Source organism: Dromaius novaehollandiae, chromosome 4 (genome assembly GCF_036370855.1).
Source record: "Dromaius novaehollandiae isolate bDroNov1 chromosome 4, bDroNov1.hap1, whole genome shotgun sequence".
NCBI lineage: Eukaryota > Metazoa > Chordata > Aves > Casuariiformes > Dromaiidae > Dromaius > Dromaius novaehollandiae.
In genome coordinates, this window is record NC_088101.1 from 21,812,794 (window position 1) to 21,833,830 (window position 21,037).

The following is a 21,037-nucleotide window of genomic DNA, read 5'->3' on the forward strand; positions in this document are numbered from 1 at the left end:
TAGAAAAATCAGAGACTTTCCAGAAGAAAGGTCATTACTGGCTCATTGTAATACACTGATAAAAATCGCATTTGAAAGAACCAAAATAGATCATGTCCAAATGAGGAAACAGAAAAGACTCACCAAGAAACTAATCTGCATGGGATAAGAAGGAAGGTCCTCTCATAAGTCAGCAACTGGTTATAGCGTAAGAAAGACAAGATAAGCATAAATGATCCATTTTCACAGTGGAGGGATGTCACCAGGGCCAGTGCTAAACCACATATTCATAAATAAGGTGGTAAATGGTGAAGTGGCTCAGTTTGCTGGTTACTACCTTATTCAAAGTGATAAAAAGAAAATTGGCTGCAAGGAGTAGCAAAAAAACATCTCATGAGACTGGACAATGAAATGGCAGGTGAAATTCAGTGTAGATAAAAGCAGAGATAAGCACGTGGCTGGGGTGGGGGGGGGAAGACCCTCATGAGACAGTCTCAGCAATGGCCTCTGAACCTGCTCTTCAGGAGCAATATCTTGGAGTTACGCAGTTCTATTCAAATGTAAGTTAAAAGCTCAAGAGTGATTATACAGCAATTTAATATTAAAAATTATTAGGAAATGAACTGAAAACAGAACAGTGGTTATGTCATCAGTTAAATTCACAGTCCCCCCTGTCATGAGTACTGTGTGCAGTTTTGGTCCCTCCATCTCAAAAAGGGTATGTTAGAGTGAGAAAAGGTGTAAAGATGGGCGAGGAGGATGAGCAAAGATACAAGATAACATGTGGATAGCAACTGCATAAACCAGGACTTATCAAGATGGAAAAGAAGTGACTGAGAGATTATGATATAGATGTATAAATTCACGAAGGATGACAAAAGCATAGTACATGGTTTCAAAAGCAATCTGACAAATGTGTGGAAGATAAGTCATCTGAGGGCCATGAAACACTAAGCCACCTCTCAGCTGAGGAAGCCGCTGGGCCGGGAACGGCTAGAAGTGTCCCTCTTCTGCTGGGCCATTTCAGGCAACTTTTAGAAGTAAATCGGAAGAAATCCCACCATCCTGCAGAGTGAAAGTGCACAACCAGAGCTCAAACACGATTCAGGTTTCTCATGGTGCTACGAGCATACCATTGTCATTAGTAGTGTTTTTGCTCTAGTCTAAGCTAAACTGTTTGTGTTTTTTAGATAAAAATCAAGATTAAGAAAAAATAACCCTTCCTCTGTTTTTTTTTTCCATGCCTTTCCTTGTTCTGTGTTAGCCAAGGACAAAGCCGCAGCTTGACAAACACTATGCCAAGACCGCCGCCAAAAGAAGCAGCTCTGCCCTCTCATATCACTGGAAAGGTGAATTAATGGGGAGAGGGAAGAGGTGCAAAATTAGCTAGAGCTGAGGAGAAAAGGGCAAGATGCCTGAAAGCAGGGCTGGCTTAGCCTGATCCCAAGCAGATTGACCTGTACTTTAATATGATGTTCCTTTCAACAGCTGTCCCTCACTAAGGATAACTGCCTTCGTCCCCACTGAGAATAGCAGGAGTTGGCAGCCATTTGCAAACGTGATAGTTATGCATGGGCTTTTTTTGGCCCTGTCAAGCCCCACTGAATGAAAAAAAAACTCATTTATGAAAGAAAACACTTCAGAAGTGACCTTTGTTTCATTATTAGACTTTTATTTATCAGTTAATCATGTGAATTCTTGAAGGGTTTTGATTTGTTTTGTAATTGTAAGGACAAAAGCCAGTCAAAAATGGATGCTAATTCTCTTAAATGAGTCATTTAAGATCTAATGAGCAGTTAATCCCTAACAGTCAGACATTCATCCTGTACTTTGACAGTAAGCTCTAATTTTGGGGAGTGAAGATCTTCAGACACATTAAAGGGCTCGAATTGTGGAAAGTGTAAAGTTCAGCTCAGCCTTTATTAATGGAGTGACAGTCAGAGCTGCCACAGCTTGGCTTCATTATGAGAGATGAGTTCACTCACATCCCATTATGGAAAAATTTGTCTTTATAGTGTTTATCTTGACTTAAAGGACTCTTCTCTCTCTTATGTAACTGAAATTGGCATTAAGATCCGTGTTGGTTTGCCACTGGTTAATCATATCAGCTGTTGCAAGAAAAGGAGCAAGAACACCACAAGCGCTGATGAAAAGTAGCAAAGAAAGGTTGCACTCCCAAGCCTGCCCTGAAAAATCCTCTTCTGCAGGAGACAGGCCATGTCAAAACTGCTATTGAGGTGATACATGGGAAAAAAAACAAAAAAACAATGTTTGAGAGCAAGGTCTCAGAGGTTCAGAAAAAAGAGATTTGCACACTGGCATGAGAAAAGACACACAAAACTGTAGCTCATACAGGGCAACTTCCTCTCCCAGAAACTGCGTTTCCTCCTGAGGTGTAACATTAGTGAATGCAGTGATCAGTCTCATAAACCTGCTCTTAAAATCACGCTTGCATGGTCACTGCACTTGACAGTGGCCTAACATTGTTTTTTGTAAGAGCTGACCTGGAGCACTGCAGTGTAGCACTACGTAGGGTTTTCATTTCCCTGTAAATTGTATGGAAAACAGTAAAGTTTGTTAGGAAGATGGCAGGAACGAGGGCAATACCAGATTAGATTTAGTACAATAGGAAAAAAATAGTTTTTGCTGAATCTGAATCTAGCTCATCCAATACAATTTAGATGCAGATGAACAAATGGCAAATTTATGTCATTTATATTGTACTTCAGCAATCTGATTCCTGCTATATGAAGGACATTTATTATCTCTCATCCTCCTTAACGCAAAGCTAGGAGAAATCATCAGGGCAGGAACAATACTAGATGGAAGAGACAGGCAGCTGTGCTAATGCTTGGATCAACCCATCACGCATTCCTGAAGTGCCAGCTGGAAGCCAGGTGAGAAACCACCAAGCATCTGCAATGGCGCTAGCTGTCAGCTTAGGTTCCTTCCATCCAGGGATCCAAAGATGCTACTAGGGCATGCAGTATTAGCCTGTCATTAACAGAAAACAAGCCTCTGAGGTTCAAAACTTGGCTCTCAGTGATGAGCCTTGCAAGGCAGCAATGCACTCCCCTACCAGGTGAGCAGCCTCTTTGGCTGTACCCCTGTGCATCCAAAAGCCACCTGACCCGTGCCCATAGTTGTGGACCACCAGGAGTTTTGCTCCTCCTTGGCTTAAGACCTCTCTGTGCAGTGCCACACACACTCGGGACGGCCTCAGGCCCACCTTCACCTTTATATCCTGAGCTTGCTGAAGTGAGGGCTCAAGGGAACAGCATCTGTCAAAGATGGCTTTGGTAGTGCTGGGATCAGGGGAGAGGTTCCAGCTCTCCTTTTCCCTGGTTCCCCCTAGGGTTACGTTGTGTATCCCTGGGTAGATGTAAGTTAAGCCATCCCCGTCCCGGACAAAGTGTTTCACCCAAGGAGCATGGACCTTGAGTACTTGGCCCCTGACAGGGAACAGCTTCTGGTCCCCCACAAGCTGGTGGGCACCAATGCCTGTGCAGTTGACAACAATGTTATATTCACTGTGCAGCTCCCATAAGTTTGCTACTTTTCTGGTATACATCTGGACACCTTTTGCTTTCAACCTGGAAAAAAGCAAAACAAAACAGAACACCCTGAAGTGAGGCTGAAATGAAACTCCTAAACCCTTATGTAGTTATTATGCACATCAAGCAAGTGAGATTGTCTTTAACATACGGATCAAAACCAAACAGATGGGACAAAAAGCAAAGGAATTTGTATGGGGCTTCTATCTGTGATTTGTCTGATTTGGTCTGATCAAAGATATTTTTTCGCTTGTTTGGGCAGGAAAAGATACAGCAAGTTGATAGTTACTATAGAGAAGGGCAAGACCCTAGATACATAGATGGACAGATCCTCATCGTCTCATTGATTCATTTCTGTAACGATTCCAAACTTTAGCAGCCCCAGCAGGCTGAAAATGTCACTTTTATTTATTAACTTACTTCTCATGCTGTTAGTGATAGCACTATTGTACCCCTTTTAACGTGCCTATTGTATACTGTCACATTCATTCCCGATTCACTCCCTTGACACCAGAGGAGCCACTCAGGTACTAAACTTGGTCACCTCATGCCATGTCAGATGCCCTGGCGTCTCAGGGATGTCCCTGCAGGCAGGGCAGGTATGGCATAGGACCCACAGGAGACCTGGACCCTTCTGGAGCAGCAGCCGGGAGCCATGCAGTGCAATGCAGAGCATTAAACACCCATCTCTGGGCACCTGAACCATTTCGCAGGCATCAGCCAGGCCAGCAGGCAGCCTGTCTGTCTCAGGCAGAGCTTGCATTTCTAAAAATACTCCTGTAAGATCTTTTTTTTTCCTCTGTGTTTACTTTTGTACACCTCCCTGAATACCCTTCTGCAACAATAGTAAGGGATTGCTCTGCAGCTAAGGGGGCCTCCCTTGCAAATGAGGTGAGTGCTGGAGGGATGCAGGGCCTGGCAGGAATTAGACAGGAAAGAAGTGTGAGGAGAGCAAGACCGCGTTCCCAGATCTATTGCACCAAGCAGCATTTGCTTCCATTTACAACTGTTTGGAAATGGAGATCTGCTGCAGGATGGGGGGACAATTCTGGTGCCTGACAAGTTCGGTTCACACACCACCCTCCCAAGCAAAACTCACGCCTTCCTGAGGTTTGTCGCTGAGCTAGATTTCAAGCTAAACTCCACCCAGAACTTGCCTGAAGCTTGAAGTCCTTCCCAGTGGAGAAACATTTCCCTGGCCCTGGGCAATGCTCTGCTAGAGCATGGTGGAGGCCCTGCGCACTGCCAGCCACATCCAGTGCTTGGGGTCTTTAGTGGGGGTTTTGGCACAAGTGAGTCAGGAGATGGCCTGGTGATCCGTGCACTAAGTGAGAAATCTTGTCCCTCGCAATACTCCAGCAGCTGGCAAAGTGATCAGTCCAAATATAAGGTGGTGGTTTCCCCCAAAGCGATGAATGAGCCAAGGATCCAGGGCACAGCTGGTGCTTCAGGACTCGGATTTGGGTGCAGCAGGACACGGGGGCTGGCTGGGAAGAACTGGGGAGGTCTCATGCAACAGCTCTGGCTGGACAAACTACTGGGGATCTCACAAGCATTGTATTTGGGACTCTGCCATTATGCCACCAAAAATACAGCAATATTAAAAGCTGCTGAAAACTCCTGAATTCAGACAAGCAAGCAGGAAAGAGTTCCTATTTTTGAACCAGCAAAGTGAGCACAAAAACAATTTTCCTTTTCAACTGCAAAGACAATGGTCTATAAATACTGCTCAGATCACTAGGGTTTTGAGAATTAGTTACATGTTTAATATGCTCTCTTTTCTGATCACCAGAGAGAAGAGAACGAAAAGAAGCTTGATCGTCTTATTAAACTACATCCTCTGAGAAATAAGAAGGCTATAACAGGAATAAGCAGAGAGCAGAAATCACGTGACAGACACTAAATGAATTTAACAATTTGGTTGTGCTTCAGCAGAAATTTCCCATGGGTTAAGCAATGAAACATGACAGAGCATGTGTTCGGAGGAGACAGTGCAGCCATCACGTGGCCTTGGTGGCACTGGCATGCTCCCAGTTGAGCGGGTTGTAAGAACAAGAAACATTTTTTCACAATTTGCACTGAGATAAAAGACATCCAAGATTAGCTGGCAATTTGTACCACGATGGAGCTATATGGCTCAGTACTTAACCTCAAATCAGCTTGCAGCTCATCACTTTCTCTCAAGCAGAGACAACTATTTGCTCATTTTAAGGGTACGCAATGGACTAAATGTACACTCCAGGTGTCAGAACTTTTTTAGATCTGCATCCTGCCTCCCTTTGAAATCTTTGAACCCTTTGGGTTCTTTGAAGTCCATTTATTTTGAGGAAAGCTTGTCTTGCCAACACTTCTAACTTTCCTGTCAAGCTAGGCATGAATTCTAAAGCTGCGAGTCTCCCGAGTGCATCACGTGTTTTGCACAGGAAGATGTTCCCAGAAGGTTTGTTACAAGATGATGTTATCTGAACTTTTTTACCTGAATGGATTAAGAAATGACTGAGATTGTTGACCAAATTTGAGATGAATTGGACCAATTCTTAAATCCAACGTCCTGGCGAATTAGACATCTTCCCAGATACCGCATTCTCTCAGGAGCTAGATGTATCTTCAAGAGTGGAGGAATATATCTGGGAAGTCTGGCAAGTGAGGAGCACCCATGTGCTCTCCTAGGATGTGGCAGGTTCCCAACATATCTTAAAAGTTCGGCTGGCCAAGTGTGGCTCCCTGTGGCTGTATCAATACTGTGCGCAGAGGTATTCCCAATTTAAAGCCCCATGGTATAGCCAGAGTGGTAGAAAGTTGTCATTACATAAATGGGGCCTTAAAAAGTCTGGAAAGATTGGGTATTTATTGCTAGTGCTCTGCCCCGAGAATCACTTTGCTGCATTTTCCCCAGTGAAAAAGAGCCCTTTTCCAGATGTGTTCAAACCTAGGATTCCAAACCTTTTATGAGTCCCCAGCTTCCCACGGTCCCTTCAGTTGGATTTCACTCTGCACCTTGAGCCTGCAGCAAAACCAACCTTTTCTCCAGCCATAGTAGGTAGGGTGGGCAGTCGCATTTCAGTGTTGTAAAGGCCTGACCACATCTGTGCTGTGGGAATTTCTGGAGTTCGGCTTCAGACATTGGTCGAAATCCCAGGACAATGTCAGACCAGAACGGTAACTCTTCCATGGGAGTGCTCTTAAAGACCTGCCAGCTAAAAGGACATAGATAAAAAGCAGCAAAACTTAGTCATTATTGCTCTGCCACATCACGTCACTGTAACCTTAACCAAAAAACGAGAATTCAGGAATTTGTTCCCTTTGACCAGTGCAGCTCGCCAGTGTTGGTAGCAAAGGGAAAGCACACATAATAAATGCCTCTGCAAACAGGCAGAGGGGCTGTCAGAGTTGAGCTTGAGGGCTAGATACTGGGATAAATAATGTGGAGAGAGGCTCAGAGTCTAGGTTAAAATTTGCCAAATGTCAAGAACTGAAGAAAATAGTATGATCGCAAAAGGCCTACTATACACAATACATGGGACGGAGGGACTGGGACTATTTCTAATATAGTCTGTGTCCTCTTGCCTTTCCGTGACAACTCTCAGCTGGGACACAAACTCCTCCAGGGACAGGAACGATGGCCAGGAAAACCGTCCTCCTGCTTCTCCGCTTGCTCTCCAGCCGCGGGGCTGCCTGCAGTGAATCTAGGGAAATGCTCAGGAGTGACTTTCTGCAGCCCCGGTTCCTGAGGGAGCAGGGCTCTGCGCTTTGGACAGCGCAGGTTTATGTCTGGATCCCATCGGCCTCAGCATGCCTCTCTCAAGGCTCATCAGCAAAAAAATCCCTCCAAGCCTTTTTTCTCAGGTTCATTTGCTGATGTTCCCCAGCTAATACTTTTTCTCCACGCTTTTCTAAATCCACATTTCTTTCCAGCTCCTTGCACAGCAGCCTCCCAGTGATTATAAAAGCACAAAGTCCCCTCACCTGATGCAGTGTGCCCACCACAGCCGTGGCCTCCCCAGCTGGACCTTTATGCAGGGCCACCCTCTATGCAGGCTCACACTATTTTTGGGTGCTCATAAGCTACACAGCATCCAACCTCAGCACTCTCAACAGGCGAATTTCTGCGTACATATTAGGCAGCATGAAACACCCACACATGCACCAATTGCATCCGTACACCTAGCTGCTAAAGCTGGAGGATCCTGCAGTCCCAACCCTATGCAGACTGCCCTGCTGCAAGCAACCAGTGGAGGATGACAGTATGGCAAACATCAGTTATAAAGATACTTGTGGCAGGCAGGCCAGCTGAGAGTGGTTCATCTCTGCACACCTACGCATGAATTTTGCTTGAAATTATGTCCTACCTGAGCAGCTGCACTGCAGCTTTTGGGGAGTATGGCCAGGTTCCCCACTCTGCATGGAGAATGCAGCTGGTCTCCAGCAGGGGAAATGGCTGTGTGCTGCAGCGCGTGGCACACAGGCACCGCACTGCCTCGGGGGCTGCTCTTACCCAGACACGAGGTGGATGCCAGCCTCTGATGCCTCCGCTGAATTACTGATGGCAAAAAGATAAGTAAACGTGTCTTTGAACCACTGCTTCTGCACGTGGATTGCTGTGTCTGTACGGAAATAAAACCGAAAGTATCAAGAGGAAAAATGCAGAGGAGGACAAGTATGCAAGCCAGCAGCAGAGAGAAGGGACAGACGGCAGTGCAAGGAAGGGTGCTTTTCTCCCTGGAGAAATGCCGTGCGTTGCTGCATCCCTGTGCATAGCGCTGTGCACGCAGGGGACACGCGAGGTCAGCCACGTCCGGGTGCTCAGAGGCCGCTTGGGCAGGACTGCTGGCAGCGGGGCTGGAGCCTGCGGCGCGGTGGGGGTCCGCACGGGTAGCAGAGCCTGAGGGGTAGGTAGCTCCCAGGCCCTGCTTCCCGCAGCTGGTCCCAGCTGCAGATTAGGCTGCGGGCAGTGAGGGCACAAAACCTCAGCTGCCACGGCAGTCTTGGGAAACCCATAAAATCTGGGTCCCCCTCTGAGGCTGATTGCCTTCAGTTCCTGAGGAGACCCCTGGTTTTCCAGGAGGGATGAAGGTCCACAGCATCGTGCTGTATTGGGCCCCTCGTATTTAGCCAAGGGACTGTCTGGGGAGGAAAGGACTGAACCCACACACCAAACGTCAATGCAGAGCCTCCTGACTGACAAGTAATACACTTGTGCAGCATTGTGCACCAAATCCTGCAGTGGGATCTGGCAGGACACCTGCTAGGCTACAAGGCTGTGCAGTTTAAGATGAAATTTCAAGGGAAAGAAGTGGGAAAAGAACAATATGCACTCACCCCCTCTCCACGTGGGCAAGATCCTCTACCACTAAATGCAGAGCTCTGCTTATAACTATGTATAACCTATTGTATATTTAATAATAAATATTTGCATGCTGTGCAGATGGGTTTAATCTTGAGGGGGGGGCCTTTTAGTCTTGTGGTGGCTGTCCTCCTGCAAGGGAAGAGTCACAGCCTCTCCTAAATTCCCTTTGAGACAGGATATAGCCGATCTGCCCCAATATGGGCCACCAAGTAAAAGCCACAGTTTAGGGGGCCACTCAACTCTCTCAAGCGCAGGGGAGGTTCACTGTCGTGCTGGAAGTACAGAGCAGTGCATATTTATATGTGTGATTACATAAACAGATGCATAAACAGAGCCATTTTGGGGACCTCACAGCCCCTGGGGCAGTGGATGGACAAACACCCTGGGCACCTGCAGAACAGGGCTCAGCCCCTCTTCAGTCCTGTTTTCCTTGGTGCTATAGAGATAGCCGGGGTGGCGAAAACCAGAGCAATGACTGCCAGACTGCTGGTTTTTTTTGGGGGGGAGGGGTGTTTTTGTTTTTCGCACGTACCTGGGATGGTGTGAGGGATGAGCATCCCCGCCGCCACGTCGCTCGTCGTGTTGGGGGTGAACCGGTCTGCAATGACAGCGAGGGAGCAGGCGGGGAAGGCCTCCGCGATGCACAGCGCCGTGGACAGCCCGATGACTCCCGCGCCAACCACGGCCACCTTCGGTGCTGCCATCGCCGGAGAGGGGAGTCGCAGCTGAGCGGCGCCTGCAAGCGGTTAGAAATAGCATATCCCGTGGTAGCAATATCGGGCTACAAAAGCAGCTGAAGGATGCCGCAGGGTTGGATCCAGCGAGCAGTCGCGTGGGGTGCACTGGCTCTGAAATACCCACAAAAGATGCAGATTTTGTAAACCTGCCCAGGCAGCAGGGCTAAATCCTGCACACAGAGAACTGAGACTGAGCTGAGGATAAAAAAAAACATGACTGATTTTAAAAAGTTACTGCAAATTCAGCAGCCACTACCCCTGTCCTTAGCATGGGGAGCAAAAGGCAGTAGGGAGATGTATATGTATAGCACCCATGTTCAAGCTAGAGTAATATGGCGCTAGATTTTTTCATTAAAAGCTCAAGGGACGGAGGCACCCATCAAGTTTTCTGTAGTGTCCGGGGCAAATGTGCCATTTGGAGCTCTGGGAAAACTGGCCTTTTGCCACCAAGAGAAAAAAGGTTGTTGGAACATCATATCTCAAGTAACGAGGTCAGCCACGGCCCAGGCAGCGGAAGCAAATTCCAAGGAGACGAATTGGTTCCCCAAAGCAGCAGGTCCACCACATTGTGGAAAACATCGTTTTTCTTAGCATGCATCTTAATTCCCCTGCTGCGCATTGCTCTCTGTTTTGAACCTGGAGACTGATCACCTGCTGCGCTCTGGTCTAGGAAATAGGGGTTTTTACCATTAAATGCAATGAATTTCCTAAGGTACAGCCTGGCTGTTTCTACTCCCACATCCAAAAGTTGTCTGGGCCCTGATCCCTTGGCTGGGGAAAAGCAAAGCAAGAGAAGCCACCTGCACCCCAGGGGATTTTGTGGCCCTGCTGAGCTGAGGCCTCCAATCCATCCTTCCTCAGCCCCGTACCAGCTGGCGGAGGGGCTCGCAGGTGCCTGAGGCTGCTGTGCTTGCCTGGAAGCTTGCGGCGGTCACGGCTGGGAGCCAGCCAGGGTCACTGCCCAGGAACATGCTGAGTATATATATTTGCCCCTCTCCACCTTGCATTACAGCCTGCTTTGTGGCCTGGAGCAGCTCTCAGCACCATTAACTTTTAATTATTACTCCAGGAGGAGAAGGGTTTCTTTTTTTTTGCTTGTCTGGGCCAAGTCTCTGAGCTTTGCACCTGCCCCAGTGAGCGGTGTCCAGTTCCTAGTCAATAATTAATTACCTGGTGCAACCCCCCCCACGAGAGGCCAGCACACACAGGTGGCCGCAGCCAGCCCACAGGTTTAACATGGGCAAAGGCTTGAAGCAGAACGAAACCATGCAACACGATGCCCCCTGAGAACTTCCTGAAGGCAGGATTTAAATGGGTCCAAAAGGGACTGGACAACCCATAGGTGACAAATCCTTCTGTGCCTTCAAAATATGAGCGTCTAGGTGCACTTGCTGGCTCAGGCACTCCTTCGGGGATAACTGCCAAAAGCTGAGAGCCTATGCAGGGGGAAAGCTTCCTTCACCTCTGGCTCTCACATTTTCCTGGAATATCTAGCAATTCTCACTTTTGGACAGGCTGCTGGGTGAGACAGACCCTATGGTCTTGCTCCCCTACAGCTGTTCTGTGCTCCCTGCGGGACTCACTCATACCCTTGACTGCAGAAATCCAGCCACGCTGGTTGCTTCTGGGGACCTTTTCTGGAAAACAGTGCCTGAAGTTATAAGGGAGAGCTGATTTCCCATCTCCCTGTGGCTTTTGGCATCTTTGGTGCAAGTTCAGGCAGCACAAACCGTGCGGGATGAGGATAGGTCTGGTTTATTTATGAAACTCTTGGTCATGACATTTCACACAGCTTCTCACTACCCCATATGGATTTATCAGAGCTCGGTAACATGATGTTCCTACTATGTAGGAAGAGAGAGAGGACAAGGCACCGTTGCCCGTCATTGCACTGCAGCTGAGCTTTGTTACAGTCCCTGTTCTCCCTCTCAGGACAGTGCTTAAGAGTCTTCCTCTTATTTATTATATCTTCTTCTGCAAGCCAGCTACGAAAGTGCCTACACAGCAGCAAAAAAGGACACTGCACGGGGTAAGGATGAACCCTGCACCAGAACCTCAGACCTGCATCGCTGCCACCCAGAAACCCAACCTGGAAAAATACTGATTCAAATGTCAGCTTCCTCTCTCAGTTCGACCACTACCCCAGAGCTGCTTGAACCAACTGAAAAATGAATTTCTACCGAATGTCAGAGTCATTCCCATTTGGCAGGGCATGAATCATTTACACTTCTCTACCATATTCTCCAGAATATTTTGCACTAGTATTTTTATTTAGAAGCAGAACAAGAAAAAAAGTAACTAAAAATGAGGGAAGTTTTAATTCAGAAATTGCTTTGGCTAAAACAATAGGTTCTGAAAAAAGTGTCTCACAGTGTTTCAATTAACGAACCTTTTAGTTCACCACTGGCAGCTGTAGTGGAAATCGTATGTCGCTCTCTGCATGCCCACCAAGTGCTGTCGCAGCCTCGGAGCAGTCCGGGGATGAACAGAGTCCTGCTTCGTCAGCCACCCCTGGGATATACGTGATGGACATATTATTCATTTGCTAAAGACCTGGGCTCAGTTGCCTCCCACCTCTCTCGTCTGACACTCGCTGAAGCCCTTGCCCATGACGGAGATCGCATTTCCTGACTGACCTCCCTCAGGAGACAGCCGCAGCCACCCAAAGCTCACAACTGAAAGCTAACAAGCTGTTTTTCCTAGCACTTACTGCTGCTGCACAGGAGCAAATCAAACATTAATCTGGTAATATGCCAAAACTGGTGCAAAACAGAGGCTAAAGGCTAGCCAGCTTATATCAAGCACGGTATGTGTTTTACAAAGCTGACAACACGGCAATGAGAGCAAGCGTTACCTGCACTTGTGCGGCTGGCAGCACCGGCTGGGGCAGGGCTGTGAACCTCCCCGAGGAGGCACGTGAGGACAAGCTATTTTTATCCCATGTGGCACGCTGCGCAGTCCTAGTCAGCACTTCTCACCCCCTCAGACTGGCTTGTGCTGAGGGCTTTGCAAAAATTGGCATTAAAAAGCAAAACCAGTTGCAATAACCAGGGTTTGGGGAGGAGGGGGGACGAGCAGGTACCATTTAGTTCTTTGCCCATTCTTGGTGCCAGAAGACTGGGACCGAAACCAGGAAGAGGCAGGAGGAGCCACAGGCACAGGCAATTCCCCAGCAAAGAGGCTACCAGCTCCCTGCCACGGGCTTCACATCCCCTGCCACTCTCCTGCCCCTCTGAGGCCAGAATGAACTCTTCATAAAAATACCGTGATACGTTGTAACGTGGCTCAGTCTTCCAGCTCTGGCAGGTGATGAGACAAGCTCAGCCGTGCGTGACAACGGGGGCCTAAACTGCACCTTTTCAAACTAGATCCCTTCTTTTTTCTTTCTTATCTCACATATTGTCACTGAGCACCATTCGCCGCCAGCGTTAGCATCATTCTAGTGGTGGATAAAATGATTAACACGGATACCTACCCAGGTCCCCAGCACACACACGCACTTAAGTTGCAGCCCTTTGGCCAGCTGTCTCGTCGGGCTGCCTCTTCAGAGGTATCCGCGGCTGAGACAGACCCTGGGAAACAGGCGTCCCTCAGCCAGAAGAGCTGAACTAAAGCTTTTGCGTTGATATCTTTGCTTTACAGGCACGGCCCCTCGCCATGCCCTTTTCTCTTCATGGTGCTTCTCCATGTGGGTGTCTCCCCAGCAGACCGGCCTCTGCTGTCGTGTGTTACAGCCCAGCTCAGGTCCTAGGCAAAGCATGCTGACACACGCAAACAAGCAGTTCGAAAAGCACAGCTCAACTGCTGATCAGAAGATGGATAAAAAGGGAGCGACTGAAGAACCCCCAAATTTGTTACATTTGAAATCCTGTGATTTTTTAAACTCTCTCTCAGCTGACCAGCACCCTCCTTGTCTGCAGGGAAGCGCTCCCTCAGTTTCTTTCTTTGGCAGATCACTCATAGGTGTCTTTACCTCTGCATTTTACAAGCCCCCCTCAGCTTTGCTCCCCGTTGCCTGACCCGGGGAGCTGAGGAGGGCTTTGCCGTGCTGACGCCTCTTCGCCACGGCAAGAAGGCAAAGATACCCTCTTCCCCGAGCGAGGGGTGCTGCAGGCTCTACGCCTGCGGGAAGCTGTCCGGGACCCTCCTCAGCCTTCCTGGCAGGTGCACACGCGCTCCCAGCACCGCCGCCACGTACATCTGAGCCACTTGCACAGGAGAGCCCTAGGCTACCAGGGAGGCCTCCAGCTCCTCAGCCTCTCCTCCTCATGTGCTTGGAGATAGCTAGTCCTAGCTGCTTGCTTGGGAAATACCTATTAAAGCAAGCAAGGTAGGTTGTACCACACTGTTGCTTATCAGCAGCAATAACCTCCGCCGTAGCACCCCGGAGCCAAACGGTGCTCTTGCGTCTCCCTGGGAAAGGAAAGCTTTGCCCTCCCCGTTCCCCACAGCGCGGGGGCTGGTATGCACTGTCCCTCTCTGTTCGGCTGGGAGCAAAAAGCGCAGAGGAAGCTAAGGTTTATCGCACCTCTGAGCTTGCTCCCAGATGGCAGGGGTTTCACACCCTGCACCAAACGCTGCAACCGAAAGCTCATGCTGTAACCAGCCGTGAGGAGCTTTTGCTGTGCGGCTGGCTGCTGTGCACGGTCTAAACCCCTCCCTACATGGGCTTAAGGAGCTGTTTTGCATCCTGCCGAAAGGTCCTAGCACAGTGCCGACCCCTGCACGGCCCCCGCAAGCACCTCGCCCCCCGCGCAGAGTGAGAGGACGTCCCTCGTGCTCCCATTTCCCACTGGCGGAAGGGAGCTGGAATGAGATACTAAAAGCGGAAACAAAGTGGGGGGAGAGAAGGGAAATACCTGGTGACGGAAAGACGCCAGGTCGTGTCTGGAAGTGTTGCCGTCCTGGGAAGCGCAGGGCGGCCGAGTGGGACGGGGAGGAGCGCGGGGCTGCCCGGCTCCAACCCCTTGGCGGGGGCTGCTCCCCGGCCACCCGCCTTCGCTCCCTGCCGCTAATGAAGGAACTGCTTGTGCCCGGGCAAAGGCCGCCGCGGCTGGCACGTCTCCCGGGAGAGCCAGGCAGCCGGCGTGTTAGCGCGGCCACAGCTCTGCCCTGCTTCGCCCACCGCTGATTGGTTTTTTTGGTGATTTTCTCCCTGCGTTTGAAGGGAAACACGCAGTTGTCCCACATAGAGTTCATTTTCTTTTTACCTCGCTCACAAGCAATTGTGTTCTTAATGTTTCTGAAGTTGCACTGGGGTTGCTGCAATACTTGAGTAATCATGCTAGTAATCAGGATCTTAATAGCGCAGCGTATCTGTGGGCCTGTTTTCAGTCATCCCAGTTGGATGAAGAACAAATCCCTGCTTGAACAAGTTGCAAAGGACTAATGAGCCCAGCTAGTCAGACCAGTTTTGATCAACCTTTTTCATCAGAAAACACGAGTTTGTCAAAAATAAAGCTGCTTGTAGGATCACTGGGACTTTGATGAGACTGTATACCAGGGTTTTTGAGCTCCAGGACACAATTTCCACATGGGAAGAGCTCACTTCCTCACCGATAATAACTGCTCTGGCTTAATCTCATATGCCTGGGGACTCTCGTGCACAGAGCCAAACATTTGCCAAAATTTTGAGGACCATAATTTTATCAGTTTGAGCCTTACTTTGTTATGTGATACAGCAGCTCCAGGTCTTACAGATGAGACAGTGTTGCACACAGACTGCCACATGCAACCCACCTCCAGAACCGATATTTCCCTTTTGGCACGACATTTTGGCTAATAATTGCCTGCCATAGCACTAGGCCTTGAACAGATGCAGTAGGACTCGGATGTCTGGAAACCATTCTGCCCCAGCCCTGTTGAGCAGTATTTGCCAGGAATCTGCCAAACATGCCCTTTTTTCATAGCCATTTAAACGCAGAGCAGGCAGCTACCCAGTATCTATACACGCAACAACAGGCGGGACTAATGGCACACCGACTGTGTGCACAATACCTCGTGAGTTAGTCTCACTTCTCAAAAGTCTACATGTGTACACAGCTTGATCCTACAAAAAGAGCACAAACCCTGCAAAAGCAACAAGTTAGCAGACTTTTGTTTGAACATCCAAGAAATATTACGAGATAAGGAATCCAATGTCTACAAACTTATTTCTGGTTTGGAACATTTAAACAGATGAAATATTTTTAACTCTTCAAAGATTCTAGCTGTGTTCTTAAATGGAAAAACTAAAGCATGGTATATTACCGATATCCCAATCGCAGACCTTTTTAGGTGCATAGTTCCTGGGGTTTTTTTTCCTATCACAGTGAAATGAACAAGGAATAATTCTGCCAGAGTAATTGTATAGCACGTTTTGAGAAGGTAAGAAAACAGAGAATTGGATAAGATAGGGAAGGAGGCAGAAGGAATGGCAAAGGTTCATTTGTTTTGAAATGAAAAAGCTGATGGGCTTGATGTATTTATGGTAAAATGCACACTATTCTAAGTCATTGCAGGATGTCTATAATTTTGGAGAGGAACCTTTCAGATACGGAAATCTCTCCTCCCTCAAATATAAACAGAGGCTGCAGTGCCAGATAAGATTAAAACTGCCTGCTGTTTTTCATTCTGATATTCTATTTCTAGTTGCTTATAACTTTGCCAGACTTGAAGGATCTGGATTGAAATCCTCTGTATCAGATGTTTATGCAAGGCCAAAAGTTTTGGGGAATTTCCAGTGCATTGTTTCCTGAGAAGGAGACCCAGGAAACACAAGCTGGTTTTGCCCATGTGATAACCAACTCTTGTAGCCATTTCATTGAGAAGCTCTTACTCTTCCATGTGCTAAAGTCTTTCAGAAGGCACTGTGCCTTGCTGAAGTTCCTATAACTAACATATACCAGATTTTAGGATGAAGAGTTTTGTTTGTCCTCCCTTTCTGTATAAGCTACTTGTGTGATTTTCCATCACAAATGTTTGTCTATGCAGACAACTATGAAGAGAAGCAATTCCAACTCTTTAGTGCTATCATTGTTTTTCTTACTTCTGTTCTTTACTAAAATGACCAGCACAACACAGTGCATCTTTGGTCCAACTCCCACAGCCCTGGCCCTGATTAACAGGAGATTAACAGAAGCTATTCTGTACCTAAGCCTTCAAGACATGTTTTTGCTATAAAATGTCAGCACTTTCTCATAAAAGATGGGAAAAAGCACAAGAGAGGACATGTAATAAGCTCCAAATAATAGCCCAACTGCTTAAGACCCCCAGGACGTTTGTGAATGTATTATTCTGTTTATTGTGAGCAGTATGTAATTTTGAATTCACAGATAATTGGCTAAATAGTACTCCAAGTGCATCATTCACTCTATTTATATTTAGAGAATGCCCCTGCCAGTGAGAGTGACTATTATATCTTTTGACTAAGTGTAACTCATGGATTGGTCGTGCAGGAAAAGATAGGCAGGCTTCTGGCATAAATCAAACGCAGCACTGACAGCACTTGGAGCTGTTTCTGAACCATGACCAGCAGTGGCAGAGCATCTCAGCACACCACTAAAGCCAGCCAGGGCAGTGCTTTAGAAAGGCTATCTTTTAACTTAGGACTCCCTTTTCTTTCTGTACTCTTTTGAAAAGAGCAATAGCAATAACCAGAAATGACCTATATGAACACAACGGTACAAGCCTGTTTCTGATCTTATGAATGCAAGGGATCCCTTCTCCATCACTTCTTCCTTAACCAGTTCCAAAATCAAGTCAAGCATCATTGTCTGTGGCAAGTTATCATTTCAGCAGAGAGGCTGCACTGCTCTTCATTTTACTGTTTCCCATGATATTTATTGACTCCTGGGGGAATTCTCTTAATGCAGAGAAAGATACTGGCAATATGGACATGCCTATTGAAAAGTTTTGTTAAAATATTTACTCAGAGTTTGCCCATTTATCCTTGATTCTTTTGCTCTGATAATGATCGATTCAGCCAAAACTGCTTTTCATTCTCATCATTGGCAATGAGACCTTGGGGAGAACCTGCATCTGAATTGCCCCTTGGTGCTAAGTTTTTTTCAGTCCTGTGCAAGTGAGTTCTTCTACACATGAAATATTATGAGGCAACATTAATAACTAGATGCCTATGAATACTCCATGGTTGGATCCTACTTATCTGCAACAAACACCCGAACATTATCCAAGCCTGAGTGTTAGACAGGAATGCAGAGAGAAGTGGTGGTTTGTCACTAAATGAGATATTTCTCATTACTTCTGATTAATCATAATCCTTGTACATTTAAAATAAACAAGCTAGTAATTTCTTTGAAAGAGCTCTTTTGGTGTACACATCTCTTTGCAATCATATTAATGCATCAATCATATTAAGAAAAGGATGTGAGATTTTTTTAGGCTTGATTTTTCTCAGCTTGATTGAAGCCAGTGCTCTTGAAATCAGTATCAGAGAGGATTCAACTTTCTCACTTTTAGCAAACAAATATTTGAACTGGCTTTCAGTGAGTTGTTCTTAATATTTTTCATCTTCTACATACTATTTCTCGTAACAAAATCTTTCACTATAGTTACCCGTAGAGATGAATGTAAAGTACCTTGCAAGGACACATGAAGCAGTTATGGCACAAGCTATGATGAAGCCATGTGATTGATGTAACTTCATCAAAAAAAAAAGATTAATATGCATGGAAAATAGTGTAACTTGTATTAATTTGAGATTTAAGGGAAGTAGAAGATAAATAGGTGCCTGAGAGGGTATAAGAGAAGAAAGCCCAAAGAACAGAGCTACAGGTTGTCACAACTCTTTTTCCTTGCACTGTCTGCCCACTCTAGTTCCTGCATGAAGAAGCTACAGTCAGCTTTCACATCCACTGAACACCAAGTGCATACAAGTTACATTGCTTTGTCATTCCTATAGTTACCTACTCCCTCTTTGATCAGTTCATACCCATCCTACGATACCCGCAGCTATTTTTGTCACTACTGACTTTGTCCCAGGGATGTCTGTCCCAGCCAGCTTATAGGAATATTGGCCAAAAAGAATCATGTTCTTCCTACAACTGATATGCAAAATGTCACATTTTTAATGAACATTTTGTCACAGTCATTGCCTAGCACATTACCCAAATCTTGATTTACACCTACAAACACAAACAGGAGAAGGACACACGTACGGTACTTGCCAGCTCAAAGCATGCAAAAGGCATCAGGTGTGCTGCCCTGCAGAAAGGGGCATTGCATGGGGTGCCACAGTGCCTGCCCAGCCCCTACAAGCGAGCATATACCAAACAGAGACTTGGTCACTGTAGGAGTTCATTAAATTAAGGGGTAACAATTAAATCATGTTAAATGAATAAAGTGTTTGACCTTACTCTCATATGTAATTGCAGGTAATAAAAACACAACATTAAAAAAATCATTTAGTTACATTTCAGGTCCTGCCAGTCCTTTCATCACCTTTCTAAAAGTGCTAAATAAAATACTTTTGAAACTGAAAATATTGACTCCAATCTGCAAATGGTGTCGATCTATAGCTGCTTTCTTTTCACACAATAAAAAATATGTCAAGAAATGCTCATCTGCTCCTAGAATTCTTCCTGAACAGGTATCTCAGTTACAACTAAAGCAATTACATAGAGGTCAAAGAAGCTCCATGAAAATATCTGAGGGTAGAACTTAGCTTATGGGAAAACACAAGCACGTGGGCTTGTAGCTCTGTACTAAACATTTTTTTAAAACCTGTCTGCTATGGGAAAGATTTTGCCTGACCCTTATGCACTATACAAGTGATTAAGTGTGGAAATAAGGAAACTCTGGTCCTGGCATAACCCTTGCAGGAGACCCAGCTCTACCAGCCAGTGAAGCGAAGGTAGTTCTGAGGCTGATTCTCAGAGCAACTTCACTCAAGAGGTAAACAGGCAGCGCCGAGGGAGAGAAAAGCCAGAGAGGCCTCTCACTACAGGCTAAGAAGTGGCAGCGTCTGGCTGTCCTAACTAAGCATCTACAGAATAATAGTTGACCTTGTAAAATAATGTCACAGATAATGCTACTTGCTCCCTCGTGAACTTCCCCTTTGTCCTTGCAGGTGTGATCTGCTTCTGCACTATTTCCAGTGCAACTTGAAGCCGTGTATCACAAACTGATCTTAAAAGATAGGATAGCAAAGATCTATCTTCACGTCTTTTTAAAGCAAAAGCATCAAATCAAAAATAAGTTGATCTTTATGTATGAAAACTTACATTTAATGTTAGAAAAATATTTAGAAGTAGGCACTATACTATTCAAAAGGAATCACTGACTTTTACTTTTATTTTTATTATTTTATGCTGCAGAATACTGAATGTTGCAATGTTAGTAAACAGCATGCTATATAGAGGTGCTGAATACACTGCTTCCTGTTCACGTGAATTAGAAATTACAGTGTCACCACTTGTTTCAACAGAAGTCAGTGCTGTAAAAATAAACAGCTAATTCACACACTACAAAAATTAAATTAAATTAGGAGGAAACTGCTGCGAAGAAGCTAGAGATAGGTAAAAAGGTCACAGCTAAAAAAAAATCAAAGTAAGAATGAGGCTGGTAAGGCTGTCAGAACAACTATGCACAAATTAGTCTTTTTTTTAATTTGCAGTTTACATGTCTGAAAAGCTTTGAAATAAATTGTCCTTCTCCGTTAATGCTACCACTTAGTTTTTGCTCTGAAATGAAGACTGAGTACTATTGTTTCTTTTTTTCATGTATACGATGTTATATAGATCATCTTCCATTCTTGCAGTCTGTGAGCTTTTATTAAATAAATTTATTTATTCTTCCACATAGTGAAAAGTACTTTACTCTCCAGGTTCCCTTAGCTGAAAACAATGCACTACTACTCAATGAAAAATCTGACCTTAAATAAATAGTATTTGATGGAATAAAACTGTGGCTGTATGTCTGTAAAAGGAGAATGTGTCACTTTATATTATGCCTTTGAGTGAAGTTTTTTCCTACCTGCATGGAGTTTCATGTGCCTATTCCATAGCTAGTCTCACAGAGGTAGACAAGGCACTCAGTGCAGAATCAGGCCCTGGTCAACCAGATTCAGTAATATTTAACTGGCATGACAAGCTTCCCCAGTATTGCCAAAACATCCTGTGAGAGGAATTTTTCAATTAGTTTCAGAGGGCAGCAGTCTCTTCAGATAAGGATAGAGGCAATTTCGGCTTCTTAAGTTGTTTCAAATGTACACAGAAAAACAGAGTTTCTAAAGTGCTACTGCAGAATCCTTGAAGTTTACAGTACCTATTAAGCTGCTAATCCACAGCACGGTACTTTTAAGCTTCAATTGTGCTTCAGTGGTTTAATTATCTTATATTTTAGTTTTAGACGGTTTGGTCTACTGTTCACATGGGCCTACCTTATTGCCCTCATTCACATGACAATCCCTTTGAAGCCAA

General features: G+C 46.0%; 1 protein-coding gene and 1 long non-coding RNA gene across 6 annotated transcripts in view; one reads left to right on the forward strand and one right to left on the reverse strand.

The window, feature by feature from the left end:
* LOC135328166 (uncharacterized) overlaps positions 1–6,560 on the forward strand; it is a 15,895-nt gene extending 9,335 nt beyond the window's left edge. The window contains exons 2-3 of the long non-coding RNA XR_010388920.1: positions 1,244–1,328; positions 5,326–6,560. This is a non-coding gene — a long non-coding RNA (uncharacterized LOC135328166). The remainder of the gene's footprint in view (positions 1–1,243; positions 1,329–5,325) is intronic.
* Positions 1,631–14,629, reverse strand: LOC112984127 (D-aspartate oxidase-like). Of its 5 annotated transcripts, XM_064510578.1 has the most exons (7): positions 14,477–14,627; positions 13,093–13,189; positions 12,007–12,128; positions 9,413–9,616; positions 8,029–8,137; positions 6,554–6,730; positions 1,631–3,572 (listed from the first exon to the last, which is right to left on the reverse strand). In XM_064510578.1, the coding sequence occupies exons 4-7, from the start codon at positions 9,582–9,584 to the stop codon at positions 3,005–3,007; spliced, it is 1,026 nt and encodes a 341-aa protein (XP_064366648.1). In that variant the 5' UTR covers positions 9,585–9,616; positions 12,007–12,128; positions 13,093–13,189; positions 14,477–14,627; the 3' UTR covers positions 1,631–3,004. The 5 variants fall into 5 exon arrangements, with proteins under 5 accessions (XP_064366648.1, XP_064366650.1, XP_064366647.1 ...); XM_064510580.1 differs by lacking the exon at positions 13,093–13,189 and having other exon boundaries at positions 9,413–9,605; positions 14,477–14,629; XM_064510577.1 differs by lacking the exon at positions 13,093–13,189 and having other exon boundaries at positions 14,477–14,629.
* Between the last annotated feature and the right edge of the window lie 6,408 nt (positions 14,630–21,037).